Genomic DNA, 19,522 nt, shown 5'->3' with positions numbered 1-19,522 from the left:
TTTTTAATAAAAACACATTAAACATTTTCTATGTACTAAGTGCCCTTCAAGCTCCCAGGGATTTTATCTATGAGCAAATGAGAAATGCTTGCCCTTCAGAGGCTGTATGTGAATTGGGATGAAGGGAAACAAATGAGTAAGTAATACCTTATTTTAAACAGATCTGTAGAGTGATCTGGCTTTACCCAGTTTACCCAGTTTACTCCTAGAAATGAGACTGCCCAGATATAATTTTATGTGTGCATCAGGTACTAATTTAGATAGTTGTTTCATTTTATACAGCTCATTATAAAATCTAGGTTAATAAACTAAGATGTCAAAGTGTGGAATTACTGGAGTGTTTGTCTTTTTAGTTGTAGCTATGAAAGAAATAAGCCATATTAACACTTAAGAGAAAATTCAACATGGCAACTTTATTATTATGCAGTTATTTCTTGGCTTTGGCCAGAGGAAAGAAGATAAACTTAATAGTTTATTTTGCAACAACCTATATTTTGCAACAACCTATATTTTATTTCCCAAAAGATGATTCTATCATGTCACAGTCTGTTTGCTACATTTAGAGGCTTGGTTGAGGTAAGTGTATCAAGTTGAAGCTGTAGTCTTATGGCCTCCTCTTTATTTAAACAGGTATTGGAAAAGTGAAAAGAAAACCCAGTGTTCCAGATACTGCATCTCCTGCTGATGATAGCTTCGTTGATCCAGGAGAACGTCTTTATGACCTGAACATGCCTGCTTTTGTGAAATTTAACTACATGGCTGAGAGAGAGGATGAATTGTCATTGATAAAAGGGACCAAGGTGATCGTCATGGAGAAATGCAGTGATGGATGGTGGCGTGGCAGCTACAATGGACAAATTGGATGGTTTCCTTCAAACTATGTAACTGAAGAAGGTGACAGTCCTTTGGGTGATCATGTAGGCTCTCTGTCAGAGAAATTAGCAGCAGTTGTCAATAACCTAAATACGGGTCAAGTATTGCATGTTGTACAGGCTCTTTACCCATTCAGCTCATCCAATGATGAAGAACTCAATTTTGAGAAAGGTGATGTAATGGATGTTATTGAAAAGCCCGAAAATGACCCAGAGTGGTGGAAATGCAGGAAAGTCAATGGCATGGTTGGCCTGGTGCCAAAAAACTATGTTACCATTATGCAGAATAATCCACTAACCTCAGGTTTGGAGCCATCGCCTCCCCAATGTGATTACATTAGGCCTTCACTCACTGGGAAGTTTGCTGGCAATCCTTGGTATTATGGCAAAGTCACCAGGCACCAGGCAGAAATGGCATTAAATGAAAGAGGGCATGAAGGAGACTTCCTCATTCGTGACAGTGAATCTTCGGTAAGTTGATTTTCAAAGGAAAATGAAAATAGAACTCCATGCATTAATAAGGTTGGAAAGGTTGCATGGCCAGCTTCCTTAAACCTAAGATATAGCCAGGAGGGGCAGGATCATACAGTTCTTTCCAGTGAACATGTTTTGAACAAGATAACTGAGCAGTGAATATGTTGTATTAATAGACTTTCTTCAGTTGTTTCAAATTTGCATTTCTGGAATATTTCTGTCCCATTAAACTTAAGAATGGGGCAGACTAAGTATTGGTTTCTTCCTGGAGAGTAGGATAGTGCAAATTAACTGCTCCTGAAGGTAAGAGATAAGAAAGCAGTCACTGTAGTTCTTGCAGGGAATCTCTTAACTATAACGAATTGTTTAAAAATTGGTTGTTTGAGTAAAATCTCTTTTTTAAAATAAGACAATGACTCACCCCGGCTGCCCTGAAACTCACTGTGTAGGTAGACTAGGGTCCCTTGAACTCATAGATGTACCATACCTGACTGAAAATAGTTTTTCATTCACTTCAACAGCCTACTTAGTGCCACTTAAAATATATTTGCAGTAAAAGGTAAATTATGTTGCCAGTACCAGCTAGACAGTAAGCCATACAAATTGAAAAACGATATCACTAATAATCTCTTAAAAGTGTCCTGTTGTGTGCTAAAATTTGACGGTTATTTATCTTAAAAATTTTTACCTGATAAATGATATCACTACTTTTCTACTTAACAAATCATGGTTAATACTGGCTTTTTGTGAATGCATTGTACAAAAGGTTGAAAGAAAGTGTATGAGACTGAGATGAATTGAACTTCTTGATGAAAACTGGGAGAAATCTGACCTTCAACCTCTCAGGAGACAGAGGGTTGCTAACACACAAGATAGTGGAGGCCATTGTCTATTAGAATCCTGATGTTCAGCAGCATACTGTTTAAAATCACTGCTCTTGACTTGACATTGTTCAGAAATATTAGGTTTAAAATGACAGCTACAACTGCTACCACCTAATTAAGAAAGAAGGAAAGTTAAATACAGGATGCTGCTCTTCTTGTGGGTAGAATATAAATACTAGCTAGAATATATGATTATTTGCAGTAGTGTTATTTTTCAGCCAGAGATCTTTAATGTGTGTTTTGTTTTGTTTTTGGGGGGCTTTTTGTTTGTTTGTTTTTGTTTTTGTTTTTCGAGACAGGGTTTCTCTGTTAGCCTTGGTTGCCCTGGAACTCACTCTGTAGACCAGGCTGGCCTGGAACTCAGAAATCCGCCTGTCTCTGCCTCCCAAGTGCTGGGATTAAAGGCGTGTGCCACCACTGCCCAGCTTTAATGTGTCTTTTTGTTGAGCCTACACAATTAAAATTTTTTCTAATTCACTGCCGATATTTACATAGTGAAGGATTTATGAAAATCCAGCCTTTGGGGCTGAAGAGATAACCCAACAATTAAAAGTGCTTACTGTTCTTCCAGAGGACCCAAGTTTAGTACTCAGCACTGTCAGGTAGCTTATAGCCAGCTGTAGCTGCAGCTCTGAGGGGGATCTGATGGCTTCTTGAACATCTTGCATTAGTGTACATATACCCACATACAGACATACAAACATATACAAAATTTACAAAGTAATAAAAACATCTTTTAAAAATATGGGCTTCAGGTTTCCCTTTGAAATTGAAAGACCACATTGGAGAGATGGCTCAGTGATTAGGAGCACTGGTGGTTTTTTTTTGTTTTTGTTTTTGTTTTTTTTTTTGGTTTTTTTTTTGTTTTTTTTTTTTTTTTATTCCCAGTACCCATATAGCAACTCAAACCATTTGTAACTCCAGTTCTAGGGGATCCAGTACCCCATTCTGGCCTTCACAGACACTGCTCACACGTGATATAGAAATATACATTCAGGTGGAACACTCATACACATAAATAAAGGTGTTAAAAAAATCAGTTCACATGGAGTCTATTCTTGCAAAGCAGCAATCATAGGTGAACAGTAAGTTTTCTGTAGGGTGGCCACGTCCTCTTTCCTCTCTTATCTTTTGGCCCTATAGGAATTTTTGTTTGTTACCTTTTATTAAAGTTTAGTTGAATTCGTATTTGTCCATTATTTTTGAAAATTTAGAGTTTTATGTAAGTCAGTTACCATTCACTCTGAATTGAGAGGGCATGGAGTGGAATTCTGAAATTTTCTGTTTCCTCTTGTGCCTCTGAAAACTATTTTCTCTGTTTACTACTCTGTGGGCACTGTGGATAACTGTTAGGAGACATAGCTGGCATCCTGTTACCAGGTAATGGATCCTAGGCATGCTCTCTGAGCCTCATTTTTCTCACTTATAAAAAGGGTTTATTTTGAGGAATGAAGGAGAGTATGTAAATAATTTAGCATAGTGCCTTGTACTTATTAGTAAATGTTCAGATTTAAGCAGTTATTTTTTATTTTACATTTTGATACATGGCTTTCAAAATGTTTACTTCCCCCTTTCTCTTTTAGCCAAATGATTTCTCAGTATCACTAAAAGCACAAGGGAAAAACAAGCATTTTAAAGTCCAGCTGAAAGAGACTGTTTACTGCATTGGGCAGCGGAAGTTCAGCACCATGGAGGAACTTGTAGAACATTACAAAAAGGCACCGATCTTTACAAGTGAACAAGGAGAGAAACTATATCTCGTCAAGCATTTGTCTTGATGCTGCTCATGAGCAGTGACTGCTACACAGCTTTAACCTGTCACGTGACTGAAGACTGAGAGAGTGTCAGGCCAGTTGTACTTGCTTGGAAAGTGCTGTTTCTAACTGTATGAGAATTGACTATAATACACGAGTATTTTTGTTATAACTCAGCCCATACATATATACTACATATGCAGTGCATCTCTATAGCAGAGTTCTTTATTCTTGGTCTTCCGTCTTACTGTTTTCTTTGCTGTTTTTCTCTTTCCTTCCAACAGTTAAGGTTTTGTATTCTGAAGTGAATAATTTGGTTCAAAATCTTTATATGGAAGAATTCTTTTATTGCTGTTTATTTCCTTGTAAAGATATCCTGTTCTCCCATAGTTTCTCTTCACATAAAGTTATATCTATATGGCATATGATAAAGGACATTTCTTGTAAAGTGTTAATTTTTTCTGTGACTAAATAGCAATAATAAACAGAAAATAAGAAATTATTTTCAGATATTGTATCTGTCACAAGCCATTGTAAATATCAAGTATGTTGTTTGTGCCTTAATTTTTAAAAATCCATTCATTGTATCCAAAAGAAACCAGATAATAGGTTATAAAACATAATTTATAGCTATGTAAATGAAAATTTAAGAATTTAGGGAGTGTCCCCCCTCCCTGACGCACCCCCTTTCACTTGGTTATTCAAGAGAACTAAGCAGTTTGGGCAGTTGGTTCTTGAAATGAAATGAGTGTTCCTAATGTTCCTTGACCAAAGTGTGTTCCATTAGATCTGCCATATTTATGCCACTGTGAAATAAGTCGTGGCCGAGTTTGGGGAATATAGTAGACAATGAGATGTCTAATTTTTTTTCCCTCTCTAAACATCACTAATTCTGCATGGCAGTAATTTAAAGTTTTCAACTTTCACATCCTGATCCAATATTTGATCATATTCACTGAAAAAAAAAAAAAACATTTTTTGACACTATTGCATATTAAACCCAAGGATTCACACATGAAAAGCAGGTGTTCTGTGCTGAGTGAGTTCCCTAGCCCCTCCTTATCTTGTAGTTTTTTTTAACTGGGACACACACAGAAATGATGAGCTATGGTTAGGTAAACTGTATTATCTAAGTTTTTTTTGTTTGTTTGGCATCTAGTACTTTGTGTGTGTGTGAATAAGAAACTGAAGTATTGAGTCTTCTGTTGGTCATACTTTTCTTTATTCTGAAATTTTTAAGCAAAGTAACAAAAGCCTCAAATGCCACGTAAGGACAAGAACATTGCTCCTTTGCTGTTTTAAACACTTAATGTACCAAACTTAGAGCTGATAAAAATTAAAGTTGTGTAGTTTTTGCTTTTTCCTTCATTGTAGTAGCTTTAAATTTTTAATTTAAATCTTAAAATCACTTGGAGGCTGATGTTGCCACTGGGTGGCAGCCCTGGCCTCTCCACTAAGAAGTCAGCAGAAAGCACTGATGAATTTCAGTCTATAATACCTGCTTTGAAAGCTTTTTAATTTACAGTTGTCTTTGAGTATTCTTTTTGTTTAAGGTAAATGATAGTAGATTGATTTAATAGAAGTAAAGATTACATATGATACCTTTGGAGGTGTAAAATAGTATGAATGGTTTCAGAATGAGTAAGTAGGTAGTAAACATTCTTAGCATTTGATGACACTTTACTTTTGCTTTCTCTTTGTATGCCCCCCTCTTCTCTGAGCAAAATGGACCTTTATAAAAAGAAGCAGATAATTTTATCATGGACACAGCTATTTCTGGAAACCTACACCTGGAATGATGCTTTGGGAAGGCAGCACTCAGAGCGGTGCTGAGGTGGAATGCATGCATCCTGTGGGAGCTGGAGTTCGACGAAAGCAGAGGTGCTTCAGTAATATCTGCACTCTAACTACATGAAGCCTAACTGTATGCTGTTACTTTGTACCTCAACATTTGATTGATTTTTAAAAATGTTTTCAGTTTTCTCTTCAACCAAAGGCTATTTATAAAGCATGAGTTTTACTTGAAGCAATTTTTTTTAGGAATTAGAACAACCTTGAAAAATGCCTACATAGCTAGGTAGTGAGATTTATATTAGGAACATTCAAAACCTAGTGCTGTATGTATTTTGACACACTGTGCTCTGTGTGCTAGTTTTAGACTAAGAAGTGGGTCCTGGGAAATTGCTATTACAAAAGCTTCCATCTGTATATGAAGAGATGGTTAATTCTCAAATTTAAGTATATATCGTACCTGCAGTCCTGCCTGGCTTGTGTCTACAAAAACTTCTCTAAAATCTTGGAGGAGGTTTTGTTCTTAAACAACTTTATGTATGTGACAAAAAGAAAAGCTATAAATGTTGTCTTTTATTTGGTCATAAACCTTAGGGGGGCGAATTGTATATTTTCATGTGTAGTGCATACAATCACTATCCATGTTAACACACATACCTAAGACTATTAAAGCTGTTTTACAGACATCATTGAGCAAAATACAAAATACCCAGCCCAGTGTTCTAGGTGTATAATTTTGGCTGCCCAAGAGGCTGAGGCAGGAGGATTATGAGGCGTGCCTGGCTAATTAGTCAAGACACTATCTGAAAAAGGAGTTGGGATTATAGTTCTTTGGTAGAGCATGCTAGAAGCCTGGATGCTATCCCAAGCACCAAAAAAAAAAAAAAAACAAAAAAAAAAAAAAAAAAAAAAAAAAACGGGAAACAGCATATTGCCAGAGTAAAAAAGCCAAGCAATGAGCAACTTAGGTTATTAGAACATTCCATGCAAATCATTTTAATGCTCTGCTATTGCAGTCTAGAGGCTGCAAAAATATGGCTCATGAGGCAACTGTGAGAATTAGGAAAAGGCATTTTCTCCTGATAAACCCCATCCCTTGTCAAAAGTGTAGACTTTTACCCACTAATGGTGTAGCCAAATATAGAAATATTTATTGTTCAACTTATGCAGTATTCAACTTGACAGCACTTAAAACGGGAGATTTTAGATAACATTGTAATTTATGGTTTCCTTTAAAAATAAGCTGACAATGTGAGTTGAATTCCCAAGTTAGTAATCAGCTTGCAACCTGATGTGGGTGGTACCATAATGCACATGTGAAAGACATTCAAACAGAATAATAAAAGTCTTCCCCAACTCTTAACCTATTATTTATAGCCATATTAATTAATTGTTTCTCCCTGTTTTTCCTATTGCATGTAGAATTTTTGGCCTTGAGTATGAAATTGCCATTTTTCAGAATCAGTTCCTGTGTGCAAATCAGTGAATTTGGAGTGTCTTATTACAGCTTTTGCTTTCTCATTTTTATTACAAGACAAGAAACCTTTATATAGCTTTAACTGTGTTGTAGGTGTTTACAATTGTGGTCAGTCACTCCTTGAATTTTGTTCAATATAAAACTATCATTTTCTGAATCACATCCAGAGTCTTGAAAAACAGACTCCTGATTCTGCTAGTTAGTGTTCAGCAAATCTGCTATATTCTGAATCTACAGTGAAACAAGCCTAGTCCACACCCTTATTTCTTGCTGTTACCTAAAGTGCATTTCTACTTTACTCACAGGAGTCTCTGACCTAAAAGTATATGTGGCTTGCTTAGACTTGCTGAATGAAATAGGAAATTACCTGCTTGCTGAGGTTGTAAAGAGGAAGGGTTTGTTTATCATTGTGTATATATACACAGATGGGTTTTAGACCAAAATATGCTTTTTTTCTGGCTAGGATACTGATTTCTATCAGTTTCTATCTATTTCTATCAGTTTCAGAACTGGCTTGATGCCTCCAGTACCCTAGTGGGGACAAGCTGGCTGATATATTTATTTTTCTTTGTAGTGCTGGAGAGAGGAACAGATGCCTCATGCATGCTTGGGAAGTGCTTGACCGACTCTGAGTTCACAGCACAGGGAAAGCTGGTCTCACTGTTACTACAAAAGTTTTCCGTCTCTCACACCTCATTGACAAAACATTTTGAAGTAGTAATCTAAGAAAACATGTAAGAAGAAAAGACTATTGGGCTTAGATATATCTTTATGAACTGGCGGGTATCTATTGCTGGAAAATTGTCAAGACAAAAAGATGGATTCCAGAAAGAGACTAAGTCTTGTCTGAATGTAGGCTAAATACAGGAATAGTTGGGATAATTTTGAACACTTACAGAGGAAATTTAGTAGCTTCTGAGTAAGCATGGCTTGCTTCTCTAGAGCAATGATGCCAAATGTAATATATGTTCTAAGCTGTAGAGGGGGTATTATACAGAACAAATACTGATTTCATGGCTTGGTTTTAAGATGAAAATTTTAATTTTGAAGTGTTGCTATAATTTGATCTTGCATGTCCCTTAAAGTCCTGTGTTAAATTCTTGCTTCCCACCTGTAGCATTTTGGGAAGGTGGTGGAACCTTAAGGAGATGGGCCTTCCTCTCTCTTCCTTCCATTCCACACCTTGCTCTAAAACAGTTTTACCTTTTAGGTTGATTCTTTGGTTTCTCAGGGGTGAGGCTGTACTCACCCAGCAATATAATGAAAACAAAAACAAAAAATAAAACCAAGCTGCTGTGAAATTTGCCTTCTAGGGAAGTAAAGCCTAAGTGGAGAAGACAGTAGATGAAGCTGTAGCACAGGGTTAACAGAGGTGGAAGAGAGTCTTTGATAAAAGCGCTTAGGTGTTGTCAGCTCCACTTAAGGCCAACCAATAATTGAACAACTGTAGCCAAAAGCATCAGACTATCATGTAAATGTTCACTTACAAAGCATTGTTTCTGGTTCCCAGAGTTTTAAAATGGTATTTGTTTTCATTCAAATATGGAGCTTTTAACTACAAGGGGCTGTCCAGAATAAAACCTGATTCTCCATCTTAATAAGAGTTACTGGGTAGTGTTTTCTAGAAACCAGATACAACTGCAGGAAGATGACAGTGTTAGATATTTAAAGGTTTTAACCCACTGATTCCAAGAGATTAATGTCTTAAGACCATCAGTAGATTGAAATGACTTTGTTCAAAGGGAGTTGTTTTGGTTTTTTTTTTTTTAATTTTTGTTTGGTTTGTTTGTGTGAGTTTTAACTCTTGATTTGTTTTTAATGTGTATGAATATTTTGCCTGCATGTGTGTCAGTGCCTTTGGAGGGAGGGAGACCCAGGGCATCGGATCTCTGAGAGCTGGAAAAGGTTGTAAGCTATCATTAGGGTGCCAGGGGCTGGAAATTGAACCCAGGTCCTCTGGAAGAGCAGCTGTTACTGTTAACCACTGAACCATCTCTCACCTAATGTGATGGCCCAGGCAGAGGCATATCATCTGACTTTCTTACTGGGTGGTGCCCAGGCTTGAGAAAGATTAATTCAAAAGCTAAGATAGGCTAATGACATTACCTCTCACTGCTCTGTAGGTGTGTGCTAAGTTTGGGACTGATTTTCCCTGTGGTTGCTTGTGAAAGATTGGCAGATACCTGTCAGGGTGGTAATGTTTGGCTGATTTGTCTTGGTATAGACTTGTGCCAAGCAGAACTAACCATTTTATGATCCCATGGTTTGGTGGTGGACTGCCCCACAGCTCAGCCGTGTGAGTCTTAACTCTTGATTGCATTACTTCTGTCTACATTTCCTCTTTTGCCCTTTGATTCACTAAGTATTCTCAATGTTTCCATCTCAAACTTGGCTCAGGTTGCTCTATCTGGATGGCTGAGTCATGAACTCATCCAACCCCTTCTTTTCAAACATAGGTATATTCCATTTTGAGACCCACTTCCTGCTTATTCTCTTAAACCTTTATTAATTTCATGGGTCTCACTCCTTATCGTGTTAAGTGAAAGCAGTTAGATGAAAAGGACTTGGAGTTGGACATCTTTCTGCTGGATTTCCTGCCCCCATTCTTGATTCCCACAACTATTTTGCAAGACATTTCTTTGTAAATGGAAAAAAAAAAAAAAGAATGTAAGGCTGATGAAATTGTTTTCTTCCTCTACATCAAATGGTCATTAGTTTTTCCATTTACTCTTCAGCCCACAATGATCTAGGTTCTGATCCAAGGCTTCCACAGGAACTCCTCCTGCTGGGATTACAATGACTTTCCAGTTGTTATATCCAGGGAACATTTTTTAGTGATTAACTCACTGGGGACTCTCTTCTGCACACTGCCTCAACAATCACATCATGCCTCATTGTTTTCAGGACTGTAGTTTGTACTGGATCCACTTCTCTGAGCTACCCTCCCACCCCACCCCTATCTTTCTAGTTCATATTCTTGCTCTGGTTATGTATGTATGTGTGTGTGTATGTATGTATTCACACCCTCCTTAATGGACATGTTCTTTGCACAAGTTCTCTCCATAGGCAGGGGAAAGTTTCCATTTCCTTGACATCAATTTGAGATAGATTATTTACATATCGGGGAATGTGACTGCTCATATAAATGCTTCAAATCAAAGTGTATGAGGCTATGCGCATGCAGCCTCTTCCTACAGACCCCTAATCCTGCCTCGACCCCGCCCTACTCTGCTCCTTTCTGTTCTTTCCATTGCTGTCCATCCAAACCACAACGGGAAAGTCCTGTTTGGCTCCTCTTCCCAGCCCCTCCCAATCCATGCAATATGTAGGAGCTACTATTCTACTAAATCCTGCATCCTGAGGCTTTCGTTTTTCTCACGGACATGGAAAATCTAGGGTAGGCTGACAGTATCTCTCACCTGGATTCCTGACAGAGTCCCCTCTAGTCTGCCCCTTTCCTTGTTTCTCAGAAACCTTTTAAGGCTCAAATGCAAAGTATGCTACCATCAGATATGAGCTTAAAACCCTTCTCTTGGTGTTCACTGCTCTCAGGAGAAGCTGGAAGTCCCTCAGAAAACACGGAAAGCTCTCCAGACCTTGTTTCTGTCTGACTTACCAGACTTTTCACCACAGCCTTGCTTGCATCTTGTACAAAACTTGTGAGTTTTTGTAAACAGTTGTGGCTAATTTTTTTTCTCCTTAGTTCAATACTCCATGCCAGGAAACCTTGTATGATCCCATAGAGTAGGTTGGGTGTTTATCTTCAGTAGTCCAGTATCTTCGATGGTTCCTTCACTGTATTCAACGTTGCCCCCGTGGTTATTTATGCATCTTCATCAGTTGGGAAAGGATAAGAACTGTGAACTCCCAGATTTTGCACATAGTAAACTCATAGTGAATGTTTGTTGAATGAATCAATAACTGCCCCAACATTATCTTTCAAGTAAGTTACAAAACTGGTACCAAAAATTTTCTATTAAAAAAAAAAAGAATAAATGTTTATTCACCAACCAGTGTTCATTTTACCATTATAATTTGCACATTGGGATTTTAAAGCCCTCAAGAAATTGGAGTTTAAGGGGCCGATTTCTGTTACAGGATTCCCCTTCAAAGTTTTAAAATTAGTTTTAATTTTCAGTAGTACCTTCTTGGGATTCAATAGTTTTAAAAGATATTTGGTAAAGAACCTTGTTCACATTTTTATTTCCATTTGCTGTTTCTTCTACATCAAGATGTCAATCTTGTTAGCTTATTATGGCCTAGATTTTCTTTTTGCAGATTTGTAAATATAAAACTATTATTCTTTACCTTTTGACTTGTAAAATGGCATTTCAAATTGAGGCAGCAGAGCTGAGATGTAGCTTAGTGACAGAGTGCCCGAGTAGCTTGCACGAGGCCCTGGCTTCACCTCTAGCACTGTAGAATGCAGTAGTAATGGTAACCATTGAACTTGTCTGCTTCTCCAGAAGTGTGTATTAGCAGACAGAACTAATTAGCACCCTGCTTGAATGAACAGGCAGAGAGGTACTTGGCAGAGGAAGCTACTTGATGAGTAGAGAACATGATCCTGTCTGCTCACTGGTAAGACCCAGGGTGCTCCACAACAGCCTATATGCCCGGATGTCTCCCTCAGGCAGATGTCCCAAGTTCCCCAGTTATCATTTCTCTGGAACTCTTACAGGCCACTCCCCTTGATGCAATATCTGGGTTTGGGCAAAAAGGAGGGTGCTGCAAAGTCCGCCCATTTCGAGCATTTGTGCCAGCTCCCTTTTTCAGAACTATTCAAGCTTCATTGCAACCCTGACCTCAGCACCAACATCTGCTTCCTGAATTGAGATGGCTAGCATGAACAGAAAGCTTCATTCTGGAAGAAAACAGTGGTTCAGGGCAAGCTAAGTTTGCAAGAGACCCTCACACCAAACAGGCCAGCACAATGGTTTTACAAAGAGTCTGGACAAGTTCGATCATGTGGCTTTTCTACAATATGACCTCAGGTTTTCTCACTGGTAAGAATGAATTTAAATACAACTGATAGTTTGGGCCTTGAATATAGGTTAAGGAAGGTAACAAATAATTTCCTGGATTCGGGGTTGAATTAAAATGTTTTTTTAAAACCCTTTTAATCTCCATTTTCGCATCTTAAATGCCTGCATTCTACTTGGAAAATTTTCTCTTAATATCCACAGAACAATCCAGAAAGATGTCATTAATATAGTCTGCAAACTATATAGTCTGTGCATTTTGCTATTTCATCTGGTATTTGAAGGGTTATGGTATAGTTATTACAGGTATTTTCTATGTGGCACTTAAAATGATTTAAAATTCTGACAAATACATAGACATACAGAAAGGCATAAGATTTATAAAAATTAGATTTCTCTCTTGGTCATTATAGAAAAAGGTACTTCATACCATTTAAAAATAGATTCCATTTGGGCCATTTTCTCTCCCAGTAAGATTGCATAATTTTCTGTTCTACTCCTGGCTTTTTGTAATTACCTTCTTTATTGTTCCCAAACTGCAGCTTCTTCCTTACCTGTTAGTGTTTCTTTAAGTCAAACTGATCTAAGAGAAATTTCTAGCTTAAATACTCCAACGTACTGGTTACTTGGTGGTGTTAGTGGGAGCCTTGAGTACTAAGGCAGCTTTTCCAAGTGTAGCTGACTAGAAATGGATGCTATTCCTGGCCCCCAAACCTTCAGCATTCCAAAGGTTCAGCAAACGCTGTCCACAGTGCTCACTTGTCATCTGTGTATGCGGGGCTCATCCTGTAGTTACTTACGCCTATGTCTTCTTTCAGAAAACAAATACAGATTGCAGGCCACTTGCTGTCTTCACAGTAAGTGCACTCTATCACTGCTTTCTTGCCTTAGCCTTTGTTGTTATAATTTTTCCATAGGGGCTGTTGAAATGGTTCAGTAGGTAAAGGTTGCCAAGCCTGACAACTGATTTCAGTCCTCAGAACCCAAATGGTGGAAGGAGAGAACCAGCTTCCTCAAGTTGTCCTCTGACCTCCACAAACTTGTCATAGCAAATGTGTCATTGTCCGCCAGCCTGTCTCTCATACTGCTATGCCCCACCACGTGTCTGTGTCTCTGTGTATTCGTGATTTACTAGTTTAGCCACTGGTCATATAACTTCACTTTTCCCATCTGTGAAATGTTTGTAACAGCCATCTTAAAGACTTGAGGGGTTAAAACAAGACAATACAAATAAGTTTTTAAAAACTTGAACACTCCTGCCCCAAATGCTAATTATTCTTATCTTTTGGTATTGCAAATGGTGGTGTCAGAAAATACTTGCTTTAACTAAGGTTGCCTTCATGCAGTTTTGAGCATTTGCTCAGGACTGTAGGCAAACTTTGCAAATGCAGAGTGGACTTCTATTGCTTAGTAGATCACTTGGTAGATGAGTAAAGTTGTCTTGCTTCATCCTTCCCAAATAATAGTGGGTGATTTAGGTAACTGCTTCCTAATACTAATAACAGTGACAGTCACAACTGCCTGTCTCTTACTTCCTCCCCAGCCCCCCCTCCTTTTTCTCCTAAGATTGGACCTATGACCTAATGCATTGGGAGGCAATTGCTCTACTATTGAACTATATTCTCAGAGCCCTTGTCCCTGCTGGTTTTGTTTTTGTAACTTTTCTGTGTTTCAGTTGGGTTCTCCCTACATTTTTCCAAGCTGCCTTGAGCTTGCTCTGTAACCCAGGCAGGGCTTGAATTTGCAGTCCTCCTGCTTCACCCTCCCATGTAGATAGACTTCTAAACCTGTGTCACTAGACATGGCTCACATTTCTTATTTCTTTAGACACATCAGTCTGCAAGGCAGGTCTGATGTCAAGACTCAGAACGGTTCAGTTCTTTGTCTAGATTTTTGATCAATGTGGGGATTGGAGTTCCACTCTGATTTAGCAGCTCCGTACAGAAGCTCCATGTGCTTTGTCCTTCTGTGGAGAAGGAGGGGAGGCATAGATGCAGGCTAGGAAAAAGGAGGGGTGACAGAGTGAAGGGATTGGGGGGTAGACACCTTTCCTAATGCATATACCTTAAAGACTGTTGGAGGAAAGGGTTGCAGAAGGGGGATCAAACAAGCAGAAGTGACCAGGGGGGTCCAGGTAGGAAGAGATGCAGTAATTTCTGCCTGGAAAGTTTGCCCCGTGGCTTAGTGAGGACTGCCTTCCTGCTGCCTCCCTTGCAACTAAGATTACAGGAGCTGGATGTTTAGGAGACATGAATCTTAGAGCAACTAAAAAGACCTCGATGGCTGAGAAATTAGGAGAACCACCAGGCCTATGGTAGTTCCTTATAGCTCACTTGCTCAGTGAGCTTGGTCTTTCTGAGCTCCTTTTCTGTGATGGGCTCTGAGCTGAGTGCTTATTAGAGATGAATAAAACCATCCCCTGTTTACAGTGAACATAAAGCCTGCTAGAAAACACACTGCAGTAACCTTCAACACTTGGGGGTTTTAACGTATTTCAAACTATTCTTTATCTACCAGAAGTAAGCTCTAGATCAGTGTTCCAGTCTCAAATGAACACTGGAGCCCCTTGGGGGCCTGGGGAGCTTTTTACAAATATAATTGTCAAGGCTGCATGGCCGTAGATTCTAAATTCATCTGGGGAACAACAGCCTGGGAGTTTAGAAACTCCCTGGGTGGGGCTGTTTAGAGAAGTGAATGCTTACAAGACTGGGCATAGAAAAGGCAAGATGAGACAGGAGCAATGTGTGGCAAGCAATGAAGTCCTTAAAATAGGATGGGGGCCCAAAAGTAGCAGAGCATCTTGGGTTGAATCTTGAAGTGGAAAATGTTGTACATGGAAGAATTCACAAAATCCAAATTGAGTCTGGTTTGTGTTTTGTTTTGTTTGTTTTTTTGTGGTCATTGATAACTGCATCATGTTTACATAAGATGCTAACATTGGTTGGAGTTTACAGGAAACTTTGGAATTTGTAGATCTAGAGTTATTATTTTAAAGTCTATTGACAAGGCTGAGTGTGGTAATGCATGCATTTAATGCAAGCACTCAGAAGCAGAGCCTGGTAGATCTCTGATTTTGTAGCCAAGCCAGCAAAGGCTGTATAGATCCTGTCTCAATAAATAAATTAAATAAATAAATAAATAAAACAACCCCAAACCAAAGCAGATTGACAAGAGGAAAATGGAAAAGAGTGGGAGGGGGTGACAAGAGCCAAAGAGACACAAGAATCAACCTGAAAGAGTTTCCATAGGCTGAACAACTGAATAACAGAACAAATAGTAGCATTGGGTTTTAACCATAAAATTAAATCAGTACCTAGGAGTCTATTCATCTACATAAATCCCTGGAAACAACCAACAGTGGAGGAGGACTGGCTCTTCCTTAGAGGAGAATCCCAGTTCAGTTAAAAGAGACTCAGATTACAGCCGTAGTGATTGCTGAAAGAGCTACCTACCAACACCTGTCAAAATTAATGTATGGAAGATTGAAAGGAATTTACATACTCTCACATGTCTCTCTCAGCACGTTTACTAACTTTAACAGGTAAATTGGTAGCTTTACAGATCAAGATTAACATCTGATAATTACACATACTGATACGGTGTCCTGTGCATACAAAGCAAAAGCGTATAAACATTTTGCAATCCATTGCTTCCACTTGCCCTGGTTTGAAGCACGTAGAAAGATGGAAGTGAGGCCACAGCAAGAATGCATAGTAGACGTTGCCTGAGAGTTTTGTACCTCATGAAAGAGGGCCAAGTGGCGCATACTAGGCCTTGGGGACACATACACCTTTGTTGCATCAACGTACACAGCAACACCCTCCCTCAGCTGGAGAAATTAACCAGACTCCACTCATTGTGTTTGGACTTCCTAGGCAAAGCAGTGGTTGACAGACATAACTTAGAATGTGGGGAACCAGGAATCTTAACTATGAGGTCAAAGGTCAAAGAGATGTTGCAGCCTGTCTGGAACCAGCGGCTTACCAATGCTGACCTGAACATCTCCCTCCCAAGGGGTTCAGTCACATAGCCAAAACCTGTCCCCAGCTAACATGATGAAAGGGACAACCTAAGACTGATCTCCCCACCACCCCTGAGAAACTAGGATGGAGTGGGGGGAAACCTTCATCAGTCTTTGAGAAACTGGTGAAGGATACTGAAGGAACTGGATTTGGCGCACCATTCTGTCACTCTCGGGATGTAATGGCAAAAATGGCAAAGACGTCCGATAAAAACAAGCAACCCATAGTAACTTCACTGATGTCTGGTGAAAACAGACAGACCCAACCTGAGACCAAATCTATAAAACAGCCAACCCCCGTGCTCCTCAGAAATGTCAAGGTCATAAAAGACAAAGACAGATTGAGAACAGACCTGGGGAGACTAATGAGGCATGACAGCTACACAGGGAATCCTGGACTAGATCCTGGAAGAAAGGAAAGCATGAAGGGAGAAAACTGGGGGAACTGGTTAGAGACTGATGAGACTGACCGTAGCCAGTGACCCTGCAGTTCTACCTCTGTCTTACTTCACGGTCATGCTATGGTGTGGATTCATGGGAGGACGGATGAGAGTATACAGAAGCTCCCTCTGCTACTGGGAAGCTCCTCTGAAATAATTTCCAAAGAAACTGCTGAGTTACAGGAGCACCTCATGTTGTTAGCATTACTGTGTCCCTTCTGGAGGCTGGAGGGGCCAGTCTGTTTCCTTGCCATCCTGAGCCTCTAACAGTCCTGGGGTTCCTTGCTCACAGCCCCTGTCTGTGTTATCTACATGTTGCCCTTTGTGACAGTCACCCTCTAAGCAGTCACCTCTTGAAAGACAATTGGGCCCCTTCCAGTTCAATTTCAAACATTCATATGCACATGTAATGTGGCAGAAATGTCTACGTCTCTAGGGCAAATGCCCAAGATCACAACTGCTAAGTCAGATAGCAATTGCATATTTAGTCTTAAAAGAAACTGCCATTTTTCAGAATCAGTGTGCCAATTTACAATTCTACCAGCAGTGTATGAGGGATCCATCTGCTCTGTCCTTGCCAGAATTTCATTTTGCAACTTTAACTACACAGCTATGCCATCCAGATAGTTGTGTGGTACTGTCTTGTGTTAATTTGCATTTCCTCCATAGGAAATGATTTAAACATCTTTAAACAAAATTTTACTTACATACATGGATGTTTGGGCTACATCTGCCCTTGGATTCCCCTGGAGCTGGAGTTACAGTGGTTATGAGCTGTCATGTTGGTGCTGGGAATTGAACCTGAGTTCTCTGGAAGAGCAGACAGTGCTCTTAACCACAAACCATCATGCCTACTCTGATTTAAATATCTTTTCATGCACTTGTTTGCTATCTGTACATTTCCTTTGGTAAAATGTCTCTTCATATCGTTTCATTTTATCTTTTAGTTGTTTGATTTTCTAATGTTAAGTTTGGAGTGTTCTTTATGTATTCTAGGCAGTCATCCTTTATAAGATAGGTTAAGATCCACTTTGCATTCATTATTATATAACATGTGATGTTTATTTCCCCTGCACCTACCAAACTTTTCCACTATTATTTGTTTTAGAGGCTCTCTATTCCTCTACTGATTTTTTTGTGTCTTTGTCAAATCAAACGATTTGTTTCTGAGATCTTTATTTTCTCCTTTTGGTCGGTGTATCTATATCTTTGCTGATATCATACAGTGCACTTTTTAAAATTTGTTTTTCTTATGTATGTGAGTACTCTGTAGCTGTCTTTGGGCACACCAGAAGAAAGCATCAGATTCTGTTACAGATGGGTTGTGAGCCACCATGTGGTTGTTAAGAATTGAACTCAGGACCTTTGCAAGAGCAGCCAGTGCTCTTACCTGCTGAGCCATCTCTCCAGCCCCATATGCACTCTAAATTACTGTCAGTCTTGGAATGTATGGATTGGTCCCTTCACTATATATATATTCTATTATTGGGTGCAACGAATGCCATAGCACCCATGAGGAGGTCAGAGAACAGTTTTGTGGCTTGATCTTCTCTCACCTTTACATAGGTTCTGGGGATCCAACTCAGGTCATCATCTTATCATCTCTCATGATCTTCTCAAACTCTTTCAAACTTGTTTTAGTTGAGCCTGTGGGTTTTGCTCAATGATTACAATACATGCTTAATATTCACGGTGTCCTGGGTTCAAATCCCAGCAGCAACATATACGTACAAGTGTACACACAGTTGCATACACATACACACAAATTTACTCACCATACAGTGACAGACAGACACAACAGATGCACACACGTACATACATACAAATGCATACATACATACACACCTAAGTACATATATATACAAACCGCATAGACACAAATACACTTACACACAAATATACACACCACACAGATACACAGACAGGCACACACAGATGCACACACATACATACAAATATACATACACACAAATGCACCCACCACATAGACACACACAGTCAAACAGACACATACACAAATATACACACCACACAGACAGACACATAGACACACAGATAGACAGACAGACACATTCATAGAGACACACACCACACAAACACATACATAGACACACAGAGTTTTAGCCTACTTCCATGGTCTTTCTTTTTTATTTTTTTTTCTTTTAAAGTAATGAGACAGGTCTAACTCTGTAACAGCCTGGAACTTATTATGTAGCCCAGGCTTCTTTCTAGCTTAATCTTTATACTTCAACCTCCCAACTGCTGAGATTGTAGACGTGAGTAACCATGCTTGACTACTTCCATGGCATTGCTGTGAGTTTGAGACCAGGCCAAACTACATATAAGTTCCAGGTCAGCCTTGACTTTATAGTGAGACTCTGTCTCAAAACAATAAAATCATATCATTCAAAGAAGAATGTATGAAACTTGAAATCATTATATTGAGTAGGACTCAGACAACTGCTATTTTCTCTTGTATGCAGAATCTAGGTTAGTTCATTTATTCATCTTAAGTAATAAGACATGAAGGTGCAAGACTGGCTTTTTGTGAAGGAAAAGTGGACCACTGGAAGCAGGGAGGGAGGCAGGAAGGGGTGGCGAGAGTATGCTCAAGAAGTGCTGTGCACATTTGAGAGTTTTGTGAAGGATGTCCTTTTGTACAATGAACATGAACTCATAAAATTAGAAAGAGAAAAAAGTCAACACAAACAAAGATGTTAAGGCAGGAAGGCTAGGAAGTCTCCCTGCGGGTGTCCCGGGTCTTTCCTTCCAGGTAGAGCAAGTGCGTTAAGGATGAAGTGAAGGTACATCATCAGGGTCCCATGTT

General features: G+C 39.2%; 2 protein-coding genes across 5 annotated transcripts in view; both read left to right on the top strand.

The window, feature by feature from the left end:
- Nck1 (NCK adaptor protein 1) overlaps window positions 1-5,357 on the top strand; it is a 51,286-nt gene extending 45,929 nt beyond the window's left edge. For all 4 annotated transcript variants that reach the window (XM_034484633.2, XM_076918031.1, XM_076918033.1 and 1 more), the window contains 2 exons: window positions 631-1,343; window positions 3,814-5,357. In XM_034484633.2, coding sequence (XP_034340524.1) covers window positions 631-1,343; window positions 3,814-4,008 — 908 coding nt within the window. In that variant the 3' untranslated portion in view covers window positions 4,009-5,357. The remainder of the gene's footprint in view (window positions 1-630; window positions 1,344-3,813) is intronic.
- Window positions 5,358-5,506: 149 nt separating this feature from the next.
- Window positions 5,507-19,522, top strand: part of Il20rb (interleukin 20 receptor subunit beta) — a 36,370-nt gene continuing 22,354 nt past the window's right edge. The window contains exon 1 of the mRNA XM_034484635.3: window positions 5,507-12,258. Coding sequence (XP_034340526.1) covers window positions 12,186-12,258 — 73 coding nt within the window. The 5' untranslated portion in view covers window positions 5,507-12,185. The remainder of the gene's footprint in view (window positions 12,259-19,522) is intronic.

This window comes from Arvicanthis niloticus, chromosome 21 (genome assembly GCF_011762505.2).
Source record: "Arvicanthis niloticus isolate mArvNil1 chromosome 21, mArvNil1.pat.X, whole genome shotgun sequence".
Classification (NCBI taxonomy): Eukaryota; Metazoa; Chordata; class Mammalia; order Rodentia; family Muridae; genus Arvicanthis; species Arvicanthis niloticus.
The sequence above is the reverse complement of the archived record's forward strand: the minus strand, read 5'-3'. Positions and strand labels throughout refer to the sequence as shown.